This window comes from Carcharhinus amblyrhynchos, chromosome 4 (assembly GCF_965287045.1).
Source record: "Carcharhinus amblyrhynchos chromosome 4, sCarAmb.v2.hapA, whole genome shotgun sequence".
Classification (NCBI taxonomy): domain Eukaryota; kingdom Metazoa; phylum Chordata; class Chondrichthyes; order Carcharhiniformes; family Carcharhinidae; genus Carcharhinus; species Carcharhinus amblyrhynchos.
In genome coordinates this window covers 47,942,437-47,965,244 of record NC_137327.1, presented here as the reverse complement: position 1 = coordinate 47,965,244, position 22,808 = coordinate 47,942,437, and the positions used below count along the sequence as shown (strand labels likewise).

The window sequence follows — 22,808 nt, the reverse complement described above, 5'->3', positions numbered from 1 at the left end:
GAAACAAGTGACTTGTGCAGAATACTGAAAGTCAAGACCATGTCCTTCAACACATACCACACCACTCCATGTAGATTTTGGCAACTTTAAACAACTCAGAAGTCACAAAAACTTCTACAATTTCAGCAACAGCCAGTAGGGTGCCCTCATGCTATAGACTCTATTTTGGAGACAAAATATCACTTGTAACACCAACAAAGGAAACTAAGGAACTGAGTTTTATAACCCTTGTATTTAAGCAATGCTATGCTCAGACATTATTAACTTTCACAGAGATCTGCTGGATCACTTGTTACCAGTGGCCTCTGGCCTGAAACACCAATAGCCTTAAATATGCTCAGCCTCATAGTTCTTAAATTTAAATTTAAAAAATTGATTAATTGCCACTTCGTAATTGTCATGCTTATACTCTTTTTTTCTGTGAGGTCTTCAAATGTGCAAAAGAAGACTGTGTAAACCATTTAGAATCAAGTAGTGTTGTGGTTATGTTACTGAAGTAATACTTTGATTATTACTTTGAGAGAAGGAATTAAGATCCCTGGTTGAGAATTTGAATGCAGCCTGTCAGGAAATGGTGGTAGTTTAAAATATATATATTTGTATTTTGTGAGCATTCAAAATAAGGCATAGATATCACTAAGTTTCATTTTGCGTTTATGTATTTGAAAAGTTTAATGACTTCAGGTTGGTTTGGATGGCTGCATGGTCGTGAGGGTTTACAACGTGAAAGCAAATAGGATTGAAAGAAAAACTAGGTGGTTGTTTAGCAACTGGGGCTATGCTGAGACAGAAAAAACTTTTGAGTTAATTGTAGCTAGAATGAAGAGAAGCTGGACAGGATGAGAACAAAAGAACAAAAATGGGACAAAAGAATGTCTCAGGAACACAGTTAAGTTAAAGGAACAAAGAACAGGAAGCTGAACAAGGTGCTGCTGAGTGAAGTTAAAGGAAAAAGCTAAGAAGGGGCTCTGAGTTATAGAAACAGATTTGAAGTCTACTAGATGAGAAGCCAGGTATCTGAGGTAAATCAAAAGTTTGCAGACACCTTAATGCACCCTATGAAGCAATGGTGTTTGTTGCTGTGGCTGGGTGCCTGAGAAGTTACGCGGAAGCTTGAATGCATGTGGCAATCCAGGGCAGAGGAGTATCAGAAAGAGACATTGAAGTTCTGGAGGTGGATTCTGACTGAAGACATCAAGAGAAAGTGTTGTTTTGGAGAAGATTCCAAGGTATGTTCTTTGAGAGTGGAGTTTGGAAACACTCGTGTGGATGTCAGAGTTCCAGTGAGACCATTTGACTCGTGCAGCATGACAAGCATCTGGGGGGTGGGGGTGTGTTTTAATGAGAAATCCACAAAAGTTGTCTTCAGTGACCTCTGTCACTTGGTTTCAGTGCAGAGAAGAGAAGAAACGTAAGATTGGTGCCTAGTATCAGAATCCTGAGTTATATCGAAAGATTGGAGAAACCTGGGATTTTTCAGCCTTCAGCACATCCCAGAAGTTATTGTATAGAAGCATAAAAGATAGTTCTTAGTATGGAAAAAACTAATCCAGAAAATTGGAATAAATTGTTTGAGTAAGATAAGAGGACACAAGATACAAATTGAGGATGATAACAATGAAGCTCTTCCTCACATAGAGTGACCAGAATGCATTTCCCTGATAGCCATTGTTACCAACCATCTACTCTTTGTGCAGAGATCAGCATTACTTCCCTGCATTCACACTGGTGTGTAAAAGCACCCAAATCTGAATCATTTTAGCATGAGTACACGTATAATATCTGAGGACAATTCATGATTCATTGTGTCTGACCACATTTCACCTATTGCTCCACATGGGCTGTGCACTTACTGAGAACATTAGAGTATAAGATAGATTTTGAAACTTGTGATATCTTTACAAATCTGTATATATCTCTAAAGGTATAGCTGAGATGAAGGAATGTATTATTGTTAAACTTCTCTTTAATAAATGTTTTATTCTTGTATTAGAAGTTCAGTGGCAGTCCTATTATTCTGTTCATCTTCATTTCTAAGCAAAAACAAAGTTAGGATCTATCAAGCTAGGTGCTATCCCAGGGTCTGACTTGTCCAGTAGTAACATAAGCTGGGATCGTAACATGTTAAAAGAAATATTTGGAAATAAACAACTTATATCAGTAAAATATAATCATCGATCTAATGGATTGTCGTAAAAATTCACTACTGTGTTTTAGAGGCACTACCAAGTTGTGCTTCTATGTAACACAAGGCACACGTTAATGTTGTGCCTCTGAAATGGCCTGGCAGGTCATTCAATTCTATCAAATCCAATGTAACTAGAAATGGGCAATCAATGACAGCCTTGCCAGGGTTACCCATATCATGAGAATCAATAGTAATAAAAATAATTCAAAAAACTCAGTGCAGATTCTAAAGATCCCAGTTTCGAATTTAATCCGGAGAAACTTTTCCAGAAGTATGCACACACACTGTTTTCCTTTCCAAAGGTGGCATGATGATTCCATTCATTGCAATCAGTTGGTAAAAAGCTTCAACAAATCTCTCATCCAAGGGAAAGTAATTGCAGAATAATCCAAACACAACCTAAAACTCAATACACCTTTCCCTTCAGATGAAATATCTTTTGGCAACAGTTTATAAGTTTCATAGTTTGCATAATAGTTTATTGCAATGTTCTACTACATTGTAAATCCATTTAGCATTTCAGATTAATCATCGCTTTTGACAGAAAATTGACATTTAATGGATTACTAACATTGGAGTTTCTGGTAACATTTACCAGCTCTTTTCCAGGTTCTTCTCAGTTGAGTCCTCTCTTTGAGATATCGAAACCACCCAAAAAACAGAGCTTATGAACTGCCCCAAGTACAAAATCATTTTTATAATTAAAGTATGATAAAGTACTGACATTTCTGTGCATTCATCCATTGTGCTACTTTGCAATTTAGCTGTCAAAGCTAGATTGAAAATGAGCCTTCTAATTCTTTTCGCATATAAAGTTACCTCCCAATTATCCAAAACCTGAGTTATTTTGTAAATGAGTATTAGACTGACAACTCTCAGCATTTCAAAATGTGAGTAATTCAATATATACAATGAAGCAGTGTTGAGATACTTGTGTGTAAATGAAATGTATCTGACTCACTTTCCTTTTCACAAAAATCTGGCTACGTTGCCGAGTAAACAGCTGATCCTTGGGCAGCTAAGGTTGCCAAGTAATGGATCATAAATCATCCTCAGTGATTATATGTGTGTGCTCATGTTAAGCTGATTCAGAGTCGGGTGCTTTTAGGTTCCAAGTCATGCAAATCGGGGCAAGAAATGCTAATCTTTGCACAGAACGGATGGTTGGTAACAATGGTAACCAAGGAAATGCATTCTGCCTACTCTTTGTTCGGAAAAGGAATTCCCTGTAATTATTTCAATTTTCCTTTTATGAATCTATACCTGTGTCCCCTTATCTTATACAATTTATTCCAAAAGTAACTTTTTGGATTCGTATTTCTTTCCATACTAAGAACCATCTTGTATGCTTCTATACAATCACTTCTGGGATGTGCTAAAGGCTGAAGATCCCAGGTTTCTCCAATCTTTCCATATAACTCAGGGTTCAGATACTAGGGACCAATCTTGTGTTTCTTCTGTACACTCTCTGTAATTCTTTAACGCCTCCCTTTGTTTTGGCATCCAGAGCTGGACACAGAAGTAAGGTCTAGTTTGAACATCACTTTCCCTGACTTGTATGATTTTGCTATCTCAATTGCAGGTTGGCATTGGCTGGACATGTTGAGGCTATTGAGGCTTCTTAGTGTTTCCTAATGCCATCCTTGGGCATTTCAGCAACATTCTTGGAATGTGGCTCCTGATCTTCCCTTCTACATGTAACACTTTGTAATGGATGCATTAAATGTCATCTGCAATTTTTCTGTCCGTTTATTCTGAACTGCCAACTTTGATTATCTTATTTCCCAAATCTGATGTCCTTCTCAAATGCAGTCAGTTGACATTGAATCAGCTATATAGGGAGTCCAGCACTGTTCCTGAGCGTAGACTGTTTAGTCTTATCCTCAAAGTGCTAGTTATTCTCTACCTCCAATCAATTTCCTATCCATTTCCAAGATTTACCCTGTCTTCCTGCAAATTTCAAACTTAACTAATTGCCTTTCATATGAAATTTTATCAGACGCTTTTTTGAAGTTCTTGTGCAAAATGTTCTAGATTTTATTACAGTCCTCCTTTCTCTACTCGGGTTGCCAACTGTATTCCTGGAGGTTTTGTCACATGGCTTGTTCTCGTGCTCCAGCCTTTGGTCGCCCAACATGTCCATCCTTGTGACGAACTGCCTTCCTATGCTAATCAGAAAACAAAAAGACTTATTAACCAATTGGATGATGCTCAACTGTCAACCAGCAGCCATCCTGTTTCCCCACCTCCCCCCCCCCATTTTTAATATTTTTATATCTGATAAAGAAAATGTTCAAAAAAAAATCTTTTTTTATATCCCTATGATTTTTCTCCAGGGTTTCACACAGCAGTGTCTTGGAGATTGATCTTCAATTCCTGGAGACTCCAGGCCAATCCTGGAGGGTTGGCAACCCTATCCACAATTGTATAAGACATTCAGGGTTATTATGAGGATTTGTCACTTTCAAGTTCAGTTGCATTTACAACCATTTTAATAAATGGTTCAGTTGGAGACAACCTGCAAGGTCCCTGTTCTGAGGAAAGTTTCAATGCTTTTAGTGCTGAGGCACTTATGTGAATCATTTGTGTCTGGGTAGTAAGAATTTAATCACTTCACTGGACTGAATGGCTCAAGTTTCAATGTCTGGATTAGCAGTGGTCGAAGCAGTAAATATGTCTGACTACAATCCTTTATGCTGCTGTTAACAACTGTCAGGCCCATAAGCCAGCTCTACCTCTTTTGATGATACGTCACCTCTAGCAGCAGAAGTGCTGCCTTGTTTACTTTGCTCGAATGTCAGTGTTGAAACAACATTGGGAATCATCCATTTTGTTATGGGTGAGGGAGATGAAGGCCATAATTTTAATCATTAGGAAATGAGTGACATATTAATCATGTCTCGTGAGAGTGTGTGGTTTTGTTCAATCATGAAGCATTCAACAAGAACTTGGGAGAGGCTCACCACAGAGCAGTTCCTCTCAACAACCTCTGGAGAAGTGTAACTTAAACAGCTAGAGGCTTACTGTTTGACACAACAGGCCCGCAAATAACTCAAACCTCCTTATTACCCTGAGACCCAAAATGTTTAGGCAGTTATTTATACATAACAAAGAATAGCTTCAGGTCACCCCAAGTTCACTGCGCCATCCAATGACTAACCAGAAATGATGGCTTGCCTCAGGGTAATTGGTTATTCAAGCTATCAAAGATTTTGTTGGCAAATTTAATCTAAGGCTTCTTTATGCACCAGGTGGGCCGAATGTCTCAGATGGCCTAGACAGTTGACATGTGATTCAGAATAACACTGACAGTGTGGAATTGATTCTTGTTCTGAGGGAGACTTGGGGCCTGATTCTTTGCCTGACTCATAGTTACAAAATAACAATACTCAGCTGTGGTTCAGTGACTCAAATAATTCAGAATGCTACCTAGAGAAGACAAAGTGAGGCATCTAGGTGGGTCATACACTGTTCTGCAACTTATGCACCCTCAAATTTGGACTGTTACTTGATGTAGTAGTATAACTTTTATAAAGGAGAGTATTTTTGTCTTGAAAAAAACCCAACCTGTGGTCTGACTGTGGATCTAAGCAGAAGCCAACAATGTCAGCCATCTACAAGGAGATTTCAAATCTTGCCACATTGTGGTACAGAGTATCAACACACTACCCCCTCCTGCTTTACATTTTTCATTCAACAGGTGGCAGTAAAACTTTGATCAGAATTCTGCAGATTTCATAAAATACAAACATTCAAAATCTTTAAGTGAAACCTTGGATAAAGATTCACTGCAATTTATTATGATTTGAATTATTTACTTGAAATAAATGCTTGTTAGACAGTGATTTGCCTCAGACAGAAGATCCTGGGTACACATCTCATCCCAGAGACTTGACGGTGTAATCCAAGTTGACATTTCAGTGCATTACTGGCAGACCCCAGAACTGTTGGAGATGCCAACAGTTGCACTACTCTCAATGTAGAGAAATTCCTCATGCAATCTTTATTCGACCTGTTTGCATTCTTTATTTGATCTGTTTTAAGACTTATCTAGATAGCCACATGAACAGACTGGGAATAGAGAGATACAAACAGATGGTCTAGTTAGGAACACATGATCAGTGCAGGCTTGGAGGGCCAAAGGGCCTGTTCCTGTGCTGTATCTTTTTTCATTCTTTGTTAGTAGCTATCTTGTATTTAGTGTTGATCTGGCCTCACCCACAAGTTAAGAAAGTTTCTCCACATCCAGTCTGTAGAACCCCCTGTCAATTTTCATTTTAAAATAATTTTTGGCCTCCTTCTTTGTTTTCTTATTCAGGGCTGGGAGCCCCAGCCTGTAGAATCTTTCCAGATAGTTGTGGTTCTTCAGTGGTAGTCATTTTTTGGGCAACTCTAATGGCTTTTTGGTATCAAACCATTGCATGTCAGCTTAGTGTCAATATCTTTGTTTTACCTTTAAGACACAGGTTCAATCCACACTGCAGGACTTCAGCTTATAATCTAGGCTGGGAGTGCTGCGTTGTTATAGGTGCAATTTTACGGATAAGCTGAAGCTCCATCCGTCTGTTCAGAGAGCTGTAAAGAGCCCTTAGTATGATGCTTAAAAGGAATAGAGGAGTTCTCCCAGTCATCTGGTCAACATTCATCCCTCAAACACCACTAGCAAAGCAAATCAACCAATAATACATGTCATTAATGTTATAAGAGTCGGTAACCCTCATTGTCTGCATTGAAAAAAATGATTATATTTCTAAAGTAACTAGCTGTGAGGTACTGAGGACCATCCTGAGAATATAAAAGATACCAGAATTCTGAGTGCATTTCCGAGTTGAGCTGTTTTTCTTTATTGACTGGAATGGGGTTTTCAAGTCTACTGTTATACTTAGGAAAGCTCTTTGAAAGTCTTCGAACCCTATGGTTGGTGACTGGCCAATTCCTCTCAAAAATTAGATGGCAAAATAAACATCACAACAATCCTGATGCTGCATTGCTTATAGATGGCCAGACCTGTGTATTGTTAGTCTGCATTCTTTAAAACTGTCACTTCACATTAAATATCCCTAGAGTGTTTTCCTTCATAGCTCAGTTTGTGATTCAGTAAACATTGTGCAACATAGAAGCTTTGGATCTGCTCCACCATTCATAATGATCATTGTTGATTGTCAAAATTCAATACCCTGATCCTCTTTCCCCATATGCCTTGATCCCTTTATCCCCAAGAGCTATAGAATCATAGAATTCCTACAGTGCAGAAGGAAGCCATTCAGCCCATTGAGCCTGTACTGACAACAATGCCACCCAGGCCCTATCCCTGTAACCTCACCTATTTACTGTGCTAATCCCCTCGACACTGAGGGGCAATTTAGCATGACCAATCAACCTAATGTGCACATCTTTGGACTGTAGGAAGGGACCAGAGTACCTGGAGGAAACCCATGCAGACACAGGGAGAATGTGCAAACTCCTCACAGACAGTCACCTGAGGCTATAATTGAACCCTGATCCCTGGAGCTGTGAAGCAGCAGTGCTAATCACCGTGTTAGTGTGCTGCCCCTATATGTAATTTCTTCTTGAAATCATGCAACGTTTTGGCCTCAACTGCTTTCTGTTGTAGTGAATTCCACACATTCACCACTCACTGGCTGAAGAAATTGCTCTTCAGTTCTAAAAGGTTTATCCCCTTATACTCAAACAATGACCCCTAGTTCTGGACTCCCACACCATCAGGAACTTCTTTCTGAATCTAACCTGTCTAACCATTCCGCTATTCCAATCAGGGAGGTCACAGGCTTGATTTCTTGTCGGTAGATATTTATCCATTCCTTGCGTAGTTTTCAGTTTTAGCGGGTGCAGCACTGATGTAAACCCCTGTAGTTCGACAACAAATGAACATTTGCTGCACTGAAAGCTATCAAATATTAGTCAGCACAATGAACCCTGCTCCAAAATAAATAAAAGTCTTAAGGGGAGGTAAAGAAGCAACAGATTTTTAAAAAACATTTCAAAGTAAGTTTGAAGTGGATTTGGGCACATCCAGGACATGGGTTTATACAGTTGCAAATGTCAAAAGGATTTCCCAGGATAAAGAACAATAGCAGGATCCTGAAAACAACATTGAGGGTTAGGCAACAATATTTGAAAGCACAGAAAAACAATTTCATAAATAAAACCTGCTCCTCAATGAGATGTTGAATTTCTTTGCAGTTGCCAGACAGAACGTCCATTCAGATGGCACAAGAGATATTTTACTCCATGGATTATCTTGTTAAACGGTATGTTTTTGCTACGATCAGAACTTTATTAATAATATTGCCACTGTTCTTTGATTATGTTGAGTTGACATAACTTAGATATATAATACACTACATGTTACAGTTAATTTTGTTGAATGACTGAGATTATGGATAGCCCCGATCGTGGGTGAAATTGACTGTAATATTGCACCACCAACTATGGGAGTAGTTAGTGGGTTTAAACTGTGCCACCAGAATTGTTATGCTGCTTTTGTAGGGTGGACCATGACTGATCCAAGTGCTTGCCATGTAATCAAAGCAGAGGCTGATGCTCATGTGCCAACCAGCTAGTTGGGAAAAAAAATGGGGCCAGTTTGAAGAATTGGTCCTGATTTTACACCTTTTTTCCAAAAGTCAAATCTCTTCTTATCAAGGGCTATGGGACAAATGATGTGACCTTTCTTTACATTAATAATGTTTGGTGTCTCAAACCCTTCCCAATAAGCGCACATTCCAAACTTCTCCAGTTACTGCACATTCTATTCTTCTAATTCTCATCACTGCTGTTAACTGCATGCTCCAGCTCCAGAGCTAAGGGGCTTGGTTTAAAATTAGGGCTCACTCTGAGTGGACAAGAGATAAGGAGATGTTTTTTCTCTTTCAGAGCATTGTGAAACTTTGAAACTCTCTGCATCTGAAGGCAATGGAAGTGGTATCACAGAATATTTTTAACGCCAAGGTATTTGGCAATGAATCAAAGGTTATCAGGTGTAAATAGGACTATGGTAATCAAAACACAAACAGATCAGTCATGATCTTGCTGAACAGTGGTGCAGGTTCAAAGGACCACATGCTCTTATTTCATATGTCATACCTCCAACCTTTTCCAGTATTGCACAAATGACGGTAACTTGTTAATTGGTTGGATTAATAGCCTAGTTTACAGAACTGCAAAGTAATAAAACAGATTTGTCAATCCTGACTGGTGTTTGAAGGAAGGATAGGGGTGAAGATGAGGCTGTAGGATTAATGCTATCACTGTGACCCTTTTGAATGTGGCTTGCAGATGTTGTGTCAATTCACTGAGCTCTCTATTTTGAGATTAAGATCAGTAAATTTCCTTTTTTTTACCATTTCCTGTCTGATATTTTAAACTACATATTTTGTTATGGTTCTCTTTTTTCCTGTCAGTGCTGATTCATACTGCAATGTGCTGGAAATCCAGTGATATCCCATCCAAGTGGACATCCTGTGTGTACTCAGGCAGTTAATGTTGGTCATTTATTCTATAAAGAGCTTTACAGTTGGATCAGATATCATTCTCACCAGGGAGCAAAGTCTGGCTGACTATTCACTGGCTTAGCCTAAAGAAAGAAATGAAGGTCTTGTCTTCATATAACATCTTTCACAAACTCATGACGTCCCAAAGTGTGTGACAAGTAATGCAGTATAACTGGAGCACAGTCACTGTCTCAGTGTAAGAAACACCTATTCCTACACACCAAGCTTCCACCAACAGCAATGTGATAATGAGCAAATAATCGATTTTGCTGATATTATTTGAGGGATGAAAATTGGCCAGGACACTGGGGAGAACATCTCAGCTCTTTAATTAGTGCCATTGTACCTTTTACGCCAACTTGAGAGGACAGACAGGGGTTTGGCTTAACATCCTGGTTTAACAGGTGATAGCACCTCTGATAGTGCAGCACCTTGTCAGGACTGCACTGAGGGGGTTAGCCCACATTCTGTGCTCAAGCCTCTGGAGTCAGACTTGAACCTGCACCGTTTTACTCAGGGGCACAAGTGCTACCACTTAGCCACAGCTAAAACTGTCTGCGGTGTGCCCTGCAGCTGGCTTTTGGTGATCAGTTTATACTATGGATTAAGACTGAAACTTTATTGTATGTGGCTCATAATCACAGCAAGCACTGTACTTAACTCCCTAATCATCTGAGGTGCTCTAATTTGGGGAAGCGGTGACATTGTGGTCCTGTCACCTGTAATCCAGCATAATGCTCTGGGGAGCTGGGTTTGAATCCTGCCACAGCAGATGGTAAAATTTAAATTCAATAAGAATCAGGAATTAGAAGTCAAATGTTGACCAGAATATTATTGTTGATTGTTGTAAAATCCTATCTGGTTCACTAATGTCCTTTAGGGGAGAAAATCTGCTGTCCTTACCTGGTCTGGCCTTTATGTGACCCCAGGCCCACAGCAATATGGTTGACTGTTCTGAAACCAAGTAGGTCACTCAGACCAGGGGCAATTAGGAATGGGTAATAAATGCTGGCCCAGCAGCGATGCCCACATCCCATGTAAGAATTTTTACAAAGTATTGTTGAGAACCTGCTTTAATGTTTTTTTGTTGTCACTTCCCTCCCTTCTCTTTCTCTTTGCCTTAATACAATAGGAAGTTTATAAAGTTGTAATGTCTTTGATTGTGTCTTTAAATTAGGGTAGAAATAAGGGGTCATATGGCCAGTTATGAAGTCTGCTTGACAACAGACCTGAGTGACAGGGATCTTAAAGATTAAATGGAGGCCCAAAGGTGTAAGATGTTCACACTTGGAGACAATGACAGAAGCATCTGTGTTGGTCATAAGCAGTTAAGTCTCCAAAGTCCCAGGAAGATGTTGAGCATGTTGTAAATGCTTTAACTGTACATTTGCTGCTAATATAAAAGGGAGTTGGATTCTCAAGAATAGCTAATCAGCATTTCTAACTGTACAAGGCCCAAGTACAATTGCCATGCAGAAGAGAGATGAGAGAGGAAGAGTTCTTAAAATATCCCTGAAGCAGAAAGAGATGTTAGTCTGTCAGGATCCAGGAAAGAGAGAGAGCAGCTAGGGGTCAAAAGTCTCTATGGTTCACTGCACGAGTGAATGGCCACTCACCTGATGAAGAGGGGAACCTCGAAAGCTTGTGAATTTACTATCAAATAAATCGGTTGGACTTAAACCTGGTGTTGTCAGACTTTTTACTGTGTTTACCCCAGTCCAATGCCAGCATCTCCACATCATTAGTTGTACAAGCCATTTATATACATCTTTAGTTTCTAATTGACTGCAGTTTGCCTGCTAATTAATTGTTTACCTTGTATTAATTATGGACGTTTGAGTGGTGGTGGGGGGGGGGGGGGGGGGGGCAGTGGCGAAATCCAAGATAGTATTTTGTGTTTGCTTTGTTCAACTCCTGTATGGTAATTTTTTTTCTTTCAAATAGTAGATCCTTGTGGCTTCATTGTTTTAATAAATAACTGGGATTTTATTTTGTTTTACAATATGTTACTGTTCGCCGAGATTGTGACAAGTTAGAAAGCATAACGAAAAATAAAGATAAAATCACTGATCCAATGTTCACAAAAGGCTTCAGATGACCACAATGTCAGAAGATTATGGATTTTAGTCCTACTCCAGCCATTTGAGCATAAACTAGGCTGACACATCAGTGAAGTATATCTGTTTTCTCAAATGGATGCAAAGATCACACAGGACTATTTAAAGTAGGATGAGACGTTTGGGCTGAAACTTCACCGCCCTGCCCACCATGGGAATTGGAGTTGGTGAAGGGCAGAAATTGGAAAGGTCTGTTGACCTCAGCCAGGATTTTACGGTTTCAGGACGAGCAAGGCGATAAAATCCCGCCCTTGGTATCTAAGATAGCATTATATCCCTCAAACAACACTACAAAAAGATGTTACCTGCTTATTTATTTTGTTTCTATTTGTGGAACCTTGTTCCATGAAATTAGCCTGTTTTTGCCTTCTTTATTACCAGTAAATTTATTACACTTCAAAAAGTAATTCATTCGGTTGGAGTATCCTAATGTCATGAAAGGTGCTATGCAAAGACAAGTTACTTTGTTATAATTGCTTGTGCATCAGCCATCCTCTGGTCCATTGTGTAAGGGAGTATTATTTAGATTTTTTCCTAGTGAGTTTTCACTGCCTATTTGAGCAGAAGGGGCATTTACAAATTTAAAACCTCCCAGCAGGGGTCACTAGATACAAGAGAAACTCCAGCCAACTCAGCCCAGCCCAACCAGAGGTTGTGGTCAGCACAGACCAGAATCACCAACCTTCCTGGTTTCCAATTCACTGGATCAACTCAAAGTCATTATGAAATCTCTGAAGCAAGTCAACTTATAATCAAGTTTCTGTGGGAGGTGTTTAACCAATATTTTTACAGCAAAATAAAAGCAAAATGTTGCTTTTGTTGGAAATCGGGAGCAGAAAATGCTGGAAAAACTCAGCAGGTCTGCCAGCATCTGTAGAGAGAGAAACAGGAATTAATGTTTCGAATCTGATATGACTTCTCTTTGGAACTGGGAGAAGAGTCATATAGGACTCAAACAAAAGCTGTTCTCAAGAATGTGGGTGACCCAAGTAATGCTCCATTTATTAACCACCACCCAATCTTTACAAGGCGGCAATGGGCCTTTTTACATAATGATTGATTTTATAACTGTTGTTTAGCTTCCTAAACCACTTAATGGAACATTACATGTCCACCACACAGGGTAAACTCGAGTCATACGTAAATCAGACTGGTTAGGAGCAATTGGTGCCTTTCTCAGAAGGACATTGGTATGAGTAGGTTTCTATTTTGAATATCCTTGCAGTCCTGTAATTATGAAACTTTTCCAGTAACAGCTTACATTCAGTAGGACAAGCAAGGCTGTCATGTGTGTCACCAACAGGATATTTCCAAACTCATCACGATTACCTTATCAAAATTTAAAAGTCACAGTTCAAAGTTTAAATTAATTTTGTAACAATCAGTGTTAAATATGCTTCACTGTTAAATTCACTTTTGGTAAGAAGTCTCACGACACGAGGTTAAAGTCCAACAGGTTTATTTGGAATCACGAGTTTTTGAAGCACTGCTCCTTCACCAGGTGAGCCATTCACCTGATAAAAGGAGCAGTGCTCGGAAGTTCATGATTCCAAATAAACCTGCTGGACTTTAACCTGGTATTGAGAGACTTCTTACTGTGCCCACCCCAGTCCAATGCCAGCATCGCCACATCAAATTCATTTTCATTATGGACTTGACAGGATGATGACCAGTTACTTCTGGAGAGATGTTGTGAGTCAGGGTAACTGAGATAAACATTCAAAACACTGGCATGCTCAGAATAATCTTTATGTTGTGATATTTTTAAAAATATTTTAAAAAAATAACGCTAACTTAAAAATGGACTGGTCTGATAAATCCACGACTTGCGGGGGGGATCACTAATTCACCTCCCAGTAGGACTCATTGGATACAAACTCCTTGAGGAATGATAATTAACCAACCAAGTGGAGCTCCTTTACCGAGCCCTGTATAAAGCGGATAGTGACCATGGAAGTCGAATCTGTTAAGGAGTGTGTAACAACTCATCTGCCGAATCAATGAGCCCTGAAAATGGCTGGCACTGGAGCGTCAGGCCCATACCCAGCTGTCACCAGCAATTAAGAGCCCGAGAGCGCTACGCCGTGACAAGTAGGAGGGCCGCTGTGGTGAGCACGGAAACCCAGGGCATGGGCCTAGGTGGAACCACCACAGGTGCAGATCTTGGTGGTATAGCAAATATTCAAACAAGAACTCTGGGGGCCAAAGTGGAAAAGGGTCTCGCGCGAACAGCAGTTGAACAGCAAGTCCTAAGAGACAGGCGAATGCCGTTCTGAAGGGACGGGATGGCCTCTGTTGCCCTCAGCTGATCGAAAGGGAATCAGTTTCAGATCCCTGAATCCGGAGTGGTGGAGATGGATGCCTCATGATGTGCAATGCAAAAACCAAAAAGATTAGCCCTGTTTAAAGCAGGACCCTGAGTGTGTCCATTATCATTTAGTCCAGGTTAGAACCTGTTGTGTTCACCACAGGCTTGCAGTTATTGCTTATTTTGTGTAATAAAGACACTGTTCCCTGGCAGCCCACTCCTGGAGTTATTATAATTGAAAAGAGTTGCATTTCTTGCAATTATCATACAAAAATATTGTTAAATGCAGTTATGCAGGGGGAATATTGCGTGCACAATGAGATCCCACAAAGATTGAGTAAGTGAATGATCAGTGAGCCTGTTTTTGGCGGTATTTGTTTAGGGGTATGTTGGTCGGGAGACACATCTCCTCCTACTATCACCCTCACTCTCTCAGGAAGCCTCACTTGGAGGCAGGACCACAGTTGCTGGGCTCGCTCAACACGAAGTGAGCTTGCAGCCGCTCATACATAAACCTTCCGGCGGAGTTGGTTCTTTAACATCTCTACATCCCTGTTCTCGTCCTACATGACTCATTATTTACGGCAGGGCTAGGCGCACAACAGGTCTGTCCGACTCGGCGCCCTGTTTATTTTCGGACTGCCGGTCATAATAGCAACCAGCTAAATTTAACAAAAACAACAAGATCCCGCCAGCTGCCTGAGAGGTAGCGGTGAACGCACACAGTGACACACATGTACTGTTAAAGCCGTCCCTCCTCTTCTACGCGGCTGACTCACTCTACTTCCTGGTTGCGTCGAGCTTTTGAGTCGCCAATGTAATATCTAATGCCAGGAGACTTGTGTGGAATCACGGCAACTTTTACTTCACCTCACTGCTGACAGTCGCCAAAGTGTGCGGCACTTTCACACCTCCTTGAGTTTACTGTGAGGAGGGGGAGGCTCTGAATTCGGGACCATGGCGACTATAACGTGCAGAGTGCAGTATCTGGATGACATAGACCCGTTCATCTGCACCAACTTCCCCGAGCCCAGGAGACCGCCGACTTACAATTTCTACGAGAATATCCCTTTAATAGCCCAAGTGGCGGGAGTTCACAAGCTGCTAGACTCCCCGCTGAAGGTGAGTCTCTCCAAACTTACTGCACTGTGAAGCGGAACTCTGCCTCGGGGTTGACTTGTCCGCTTTTTAGACAAACGTCATTAAACACTTTTTTTTTAGGGGAAAAAACTGTACCCTCTCCCTTTCTCTATTTCCTTACAGGTGTGTTTATGGGGGAGGGGGCTCGAGCTTTCGAACTGAGCTTCTTTCATTGATAATCCGAGAACACGAGTCTCACATCCTCAAATCATGTGTTTTAAAAAAAGCTCCATCCGATTTACACTTTTTTAAAAAAAATTCTCTTCTCATTAGACAATTGGGTTCCTTTTTTGGTGGCGTCAATGTCCATAAACACTTGACATTAAAGGGGCCTTACCCCTTTCTCAGCTATCTACAATCGTTTGGACATTCAGGAATGTGCAATTAGCATTTCAAAGGCGCCAGCAGACAGCATCTTTCAAACCCTTTAAAGGAGTATTATTCAGCCTAATGTGGTTTCCAATTCTATTCCTTCATTCTAGTTCATTCTTTCCCATGTTGGAATGCTTTGTTGAGTTCTTGGTGGATCTTCTCCAAGATAATTGGGGACCTCTTTAAAAGTTATTAACGTTGGTACATTGAGGACTGCTAGCTGGAATCAAATGCCTTGTTCCTGTAAGTGTTAGTTGGAATTGTCTCTTTATGATGTCAGCACCAATTTGCAAATGTCACTTGAACCTTCTGGTATTAATTAGTATTTAACATCCTGCACGTGTGCTGCTGCGACTATGGATTAAGATACTGAATAGGATGGTACAATATTGGGTTACGCTTAAGGCACGAAATATGAATTAAAATCCCACTTTGACAGTTCGAGAATTTTTAATCACTTTGATTTTTATTTCACAGAACGTGGGCATTACTGGCTGGGCCAGTATTTTACTGCCCATTTCTAATGGCCCTTGAGGGACATTGTAAGTGGTTGTTCTCGAGTCACATGTAGGCCATACCAGGTATATATGGCAAATTTCCTTCCCTAAAGGACATTAGTGAACCAGTATTGATATGTGATATTAGTAATGGTTTCCATGAAGTTTGGAGAATTGTAAATTTTCATTGTTTCAGTAATGTCGATTTAGAATTGAAGCCTGCCATCCTCACCTGGTCTGGTTTATATGTGACTCCAGTCCCACACCAGTGATTTTTTTGAAAGTTTTGAGGGCAGGGCTAGATTGTCACCTCCTAGCTCAATGCTGATATGAAAAGAATTGTTATAATAATCATATGGTGACCATATGGACAGCTTGGCACATATTGTAATCTACTGTAAACACAGCATCCTACAGGCATTGTTGACAAATTAATGACATTGATGGGAAAACCATTGTTTTCCTGTGCTCCCTATGGGTGGCATGGTGGTACAGTGGTTAGCACTGCTGCCTCAACGCCAGGGACCCGCATTCAATTCCAGCCTTGGTCCATGTGGAGTTTGTACATCCTCCCTATGTCTGCGTGGGTTTCCCCCGGGTGCTCTGGTTTGCTCCCACAGTCCAAAGATGTGTAGGTTAGGTAGATTGGTAATGTCAAATTGATCTAGTGTCAGGGGATTGATAGATTAAGTGTTGTGAGAATAGGGCTGGGTGGGACTGTGATCCGTGCAGACTTGATGGGCTGAAAGACCTCCTTCTGTACTTATGGGTTCTATGGTTCTCCCGGACACTTTATAAACTCTTGCTCAAAAGCATTATCCCTGATTTTAAAATGTTTTGTTAGGTATTGTTGTGCATTGAGAGCACTCTTGTCTTGATGTTGTGAATTCAAATCCCACTCTGGAAGCTTGAATAGGACTAGCAGTTTAGTGCAGCAATGAGGAAGTGCTACACTACCAGAGGTATTGTTTGGTTGAGCTATGAAACTGATGGTTTGTTTATCCTCTCAGAATGTCGTAAAAGATCTTGTCATGAGTTGGTCACAGGGCGTGCAAATCATTATCATGCAGCCAATGACAGGTATCCATTCATTGTTATTATAGGGACTTTCCCCAAGTGTAAACTGACTGCTGCATTTCCTCCAATATAGTAGTGACTATGCTTATAAAGTAGCTAATTAGCAGTAAAATGCATTGTGACGTCCTGTCATGAAAGGTGCTATATAAATGCAAGCGTTTTTCTTTGTTTTGCTCTCTATAACTCATTCTTTCCTCCAACATAGAGGAGAGAATGTAACCTGCTTCTGGGTTTTTTGACAGTTTTGTTCACAAACCTGGTGGTGTTTGTAAATAATCAAGGTGGCTCTCTTCACCCCCTCCCCCAAGAATGCAGCTCTTTCCCATGGCACTTTCCTATGATAAAATGGTTGAGTGGGTAACTTGCTGTAAAATGTGATTTGGTGTACCCCCTCTTTGAGGCAGTTCTTTGTACTTTGACATAATACTTTAGCCACCTTAATAACCTCTCCCTATTTGCGCAACAATGACTTTTTGTCATTAGTTCCTGTCTATAATTAGCTACTGTGTAACATCAATACATTTGTGGACCCATAAACACTGTGTTCTTAAGACTAGTTTATAACCTCCAGACAGTTTACATCTAGCTGCAAAGTGGTTTTGGTATTGCATGGATGTAAGATGGTCAATATAACTGGAATCAGAGTGAGATTATTGAAAATCAACCCAGAAAAGAGAGTCTCAACTTTGGTATCATCGTGACCACTGCAAAACAAATGAACTGCTTTTAACTTTCTCATGTGAGAAGAGAGCTGACTATTCTGCTATAGGTAATTTGTTGGGGACAAGAAGCAAGTGTATAAAAATGTATGCAAACTTCTGTGCCTCATTACCAGAGAAGGGTACAGAGTTAATAAATGTGCTGTCTTTAAGAAACAGAAGAACAACAATATTTACAGCATCAAAGGAGGCCATTTGGTCCATTGTGTCTGTGCTGGCTGCAAAAGAGCTATCTGTCCTCATTCGGTTTTCTGGATTTTAGTCCATAACCATGTAGGTTACAATTCTATCGTTCTTTGTTTTATAATAACTTCAATGAAGAACTTTGGGGCATATTATTACATTAAAGGTATTTTTATAAATATAGGCAATGAATTTCCAAGCCCTAATGACTTCCTGGGTGAAAAAACTCCAACTTTACTGTAATTTTTCTACTGAATATTTTAGGATCTGCACATTTATTGACCCTTCTGCTAAGGGAGTGGAAACTCAGTTTAAAATAAAAATAATTCTTGGGGTTTGGATGTTGCTGACTGGGGCAGCATTTGTTGCCCATCCCTAACTGCCCTTGAGAAGTTGATGGTGAACTGTCTTCTAGAACTACTGCAGTTGATAAGCTGTGGGCACACTTGCAATGCTGTTTCAGAGGGAGTTCCAGGATTTTGACTCGATGATAGTGAAGGAATGGTGATATTGTTCCAAGTCAGGGTGGTGAATGACTTGGAAGGGGACTTGCACATGGTAGTGTTAGAATCCATAGAATCTCTACAGTGCACAAGAAGGCCATTCAGCTCATCAAGTCTGCACTGATCCTTTGAACAGCACTATACGTAGGCCCACTTTCCTGCCCCATCGCCATAATCCTGTGCACTGATTACACCCATTTTTGGACACCAATGGGCAATTTAGCGTGCACATAACCTGCACATCCTTCGATTATGGGAGGAAATCAGAGCACCTGGAGGAAACTCATGGAGACACTGGGAGAATGTGCATCTCCATGTCATCACCCAAGGTGAGATTTCAACCTGGATCCCTGGTGTTATAGGCAGCAGTGCTACCCACTGTGCCACCATGTCGCCATGTTCCCATGTGTCTACTAAACTTGCCATCCTAGGTGGTAGAGGTCACGGGCTTGGAAGACACTATTGAAGGACCCTTGTGAGTTGCTGCAGTGAATCTTTTTGACAGTACACACTGCTGCCACTGTGCATTGGTGATCAAGGGAGTGAAAGTTTATGGTGGTGAATGGAGTGCCAATCATATGGGTTGCTTTATCCTAGATGATGTCAAATTTTTTGACTTCTTCCAGGCAAGTGGAGAATATTCCATAACACTCCTGACTTGTGCTTTGTAGATTTGACAGGCTTTGGGGAATCAGTGCTGAGTTACTCACCAGAGAATTTCTAGCCTCTGGCCTGCCACCGTTTTTATATGGCTGGCCCAATTAAGTTTCGGGTCAAAAGCTAACCCCTAGGTTGTTGGTAATGGGAGATTCAGAATAGGTAACACCGTTGAATATTAAAAGGAAATGGTTAGATTTCCCCTTTGTTGGAGATGGTTATTGTTCAGCACTTATGTTGCATGAATGTTAATTGCAACTTAACCACCCAAGCCTGAATGTTGCAAATTGGTATCTGAAATGAAGGGGCTCAACCATGCTTTCCTGGAAGTTATCTACAAATCTACACACAAGTTGATTCCCTCACTAAATTAATAATATCTTGTGATATTTTTGCTAAATTTGTCTTCCCACCACCTCATGTCTCTTAATATGTACGCTCAGTTAGTGATATTTAATCAGTTATTTGAAGTGCTTTGCAGTACTCTGTCATGTATGATATTGAATTATCCAGGACATAAAGTTCTCAACTTCAATCTCTGTCATGACCTGTACCAAGTTGGTCAGTGAGAGTTGTACAATTAGTCTGCGCCCTCCTGAATTTAGGAGGAGAAAGCATCATAAGCTGTCTTCCTGGCCATAGTCGTTATGCGGTGAATAATGATATGGCGTGCAATAAAATCCCTTCACTTGAAGAATTGAGTGTTACTTAGTTGGAGCTACCATTTGTGGAGAGATGTCAGAAATGGTGGAAGTGGTTGCTATTGACATTAAAGATGAAATCAGATGTGATGGCACAGATCTAAACTCAGTCTCTTAAAATATGCACTCTACAAAGTCAATTTGTTTACAAGTTGTATAAGAGCTTGGAGTTAAATTGTGAAGTTTACTTCAAATGTAATTAATAAATATTCACCTGAGTTAGGCATTGTGTCTCTTGTTTATGGCACCTTTTCAAATAACTGAATATTTTTCCAATACTAAACACGAAGTATACGTTTTAACTTCGATACAATGCACTTTGTAATATTATCATTGATACTAATTTGCTATGTGAGCTAGAGATGATCAACATCTAGAATATTTCACAAGTGAATATGTTCAATAATTGCAACAATATCTGGGAAAACAATATTCTGGGAAAACGCTTTTCCAATTCCCTCAAGCAATCTATACTAGTCCAAGAGATCAGATGAATCAAATGTTCATTATAAAGACATTGACTTTTGTAATTAAGAATGCTTTTTCCAAATGCTTCTATAATTGAACAGCTAAGCATTTTTCAGGTAAATGGATATGGTGTAAACAATTTGTATGTCTGTTGTTATACTTGTAGATATAATAGTGACTTCACTGATTTTAATTGACCATATTGGATTGAGAGGAGAGTGTCCACTGCTTGTAGTGATGGCCCATTCCTCTTTTGTGCCTTGCCTATTGGCCAAGGTTTGACACTGTTGGCCTCTGAGAACTGAGCTGCTCTGTCCAACTCTTGCAACTGAATTGGGTAGTATAGGTGATAGGCTTTGACAGGAACAGAAGAAAAGCAAAGGCGTGTTAAGACATGCCACTGTCTTAAAATAACTCGTGAAACAATCCAAGAAAGTATCAAAGGTTCTCACCGAGCATATTTTACAGCCTTTGTCTTATAAGTATTTTTTCTCCCGTTTCTAAATGTGGTCAGTTTAAAAAAAAGGAAAAGAAAGACAAAGTGCAGCTGTGGTGGGGAGCAGTTCTAATATTGTTTTAAAAGTGCATTCCTGCCTAACCTCTCTTTAAAACAAAATGCTGCCATAATGATTGGATTACTAACATACTGTGGTACGATATGACAGAATCATATTGGGAGACTGTCATTTTGTCTTTTTTCATGAGGAATTATATTTGGTGAAGTTTTAAAGTTAGTACAATGGATGTGCCCATGTTTCAGAACATGAGAAACATCTTCTTTCAATGACTGAAATATAAAAGTTTCTCACTTTCTACCTGGTAGATCAAAGATGGTAGGGTAGGTGTTACCATTCACCCTCAGTTGGAAAGAAACCTTTCAAATAAGACTTTAACCTAATTCACCAGTATGGCAGGAGGCATTTGTTCAAATTAGGTGTCAACATGGCTAAGTGGAAAATACCCTTGTCTCTGAGTCAGAACATTGTAGGTTCTAGTTTCCATTCAGACATTGGGCCAGGATTCTCTGGTTTCATCTCAAGTCAATGGACTTTTTGTTGATCTGCCAAATATTCTGTCCTGCCTGTGATGGACCCCACTGTAGACAGGACTGAAAAATCTCAGCCTTGAACACAAAATATGGATTGTTGGAATGTTGTGCTGTTGGAGGTGCAATCTTTCAGATTAGGCATTAGATCCAAGGCACCGTCAGCCCCTTTGGGGGGGACATAAAAGATCCCATGGCATTATATGAAGAAGAGAAGGTGAGTTCTCCCTGGTGACCTAGTTATTTATCCCTTATCCAGCATCACAAAAACGGATTATCTGGGCATTATCCTACTGCTATTTGCTGTGTGCAAATTGGCTGCTACATTTCTTATGTTCCAAAAATGGCTACAAGGCAAGAAAGTGGGCAGAAAAGCACTTTAGGATGTCCTGAGGTTGTGAAAGGTGTGATATTAATATAAGTCCTTCTTTTCCTTAATGTACCAGCACACACTGGCTCCATTCCAATTGCCAGAATGATACAAAAATAGGAGGAAAGGCTGATTTTTAGGAAACAGCTTGGGAAGTCCAAATAAAAAGCTGGCCAAAATATCTATGTGAGCGGAAGTATGACAGATGCAATTTAATACAGGCTAGCGTAAAGTACTGCAGATAAGGAAAAAATATGAACAATACACTTATTCCCTAAACGTTCAAAGTGGGTGAATAGGTTTGACCGTCAACATGTTCAAATACTGGCATAACAATTAATGAAGCAAATAGAAAGCTTTGTTGGGTGAGGCCAGAATGAGAGGGTGACTACTAAAAGATTAAGTAGGCATTTAAGGCCAATTCCTTTACTTAGAGAATAGTAAATATATGGAACTCTGACATATACGTGGTTGAAGCAGCGCACATTGATCATTTAAGCAATGTTTGATGGAGACATGATGGAATAGAGCAAAATGGAAGCAGAGTAGAAGAAGCAAAGTAATTGGAGAAGAGGGAGACTTGTGTGGCATATAAATGTCAACATACACCTGTTGGGCTGATGGCCTATTGCGGTGTTTCTACACTGAACTAGAGTTATGACACTATAATACAAAAAAGAGGCACTGTGAAACTGTACAGCATTTTGGTCAAATAAGTTCTATTTCTGGCCTCCAAGATGTAGGGGAGACGTTGAATTATTGGAGGCAGTGCCGAGAGGGTTCATCCTGAGTGCCAGAGGTCTAAAGTATGAGGGGGGAGATAGAGAAACCTAAGCTTTTATTCCAGTCTTGAGGTGAAAGGTGAGATAGAAGACAAACCAATGAAGGGTTATGGAGAACGGGCAGGAAAGTGAAGTTGCGGCTGAGACAAGATCAGACGTGATCATAT

General features: G+C 40.2%; 1 protein-coding gene across 5 annotated transcripts in view; it reads left to right on the top strand.

The window, feature by feature from the left end:
• The first annotated feature begins 14,830 nt into the window (after nucleotides 1-14,830).
• fhod1 (formin homology 2 domain containing 1) overlaps nucleotides 14,831-22,808 on the top strand; it is a 329,870-nt gene continuing 321,892 nt past the window's right edge. For all 5 annotated transcript variants that reach the window (XM_080187106.1, XM_080187105.1, XM_080187104.1 and 2 more), the window contains exon 1: nucleotides 14,831-15,249. In XM_080187106.1, coding sequence (XP_080043232.1) covers nucleotides 15,085-15,249 — 165 coding nt within the window. In that variant the 5' untranslated portion in view covers nucleotides 14,831-15,084. The remainder of the gene's footprint in view (nucleotides 15,250-22,808) is intronic.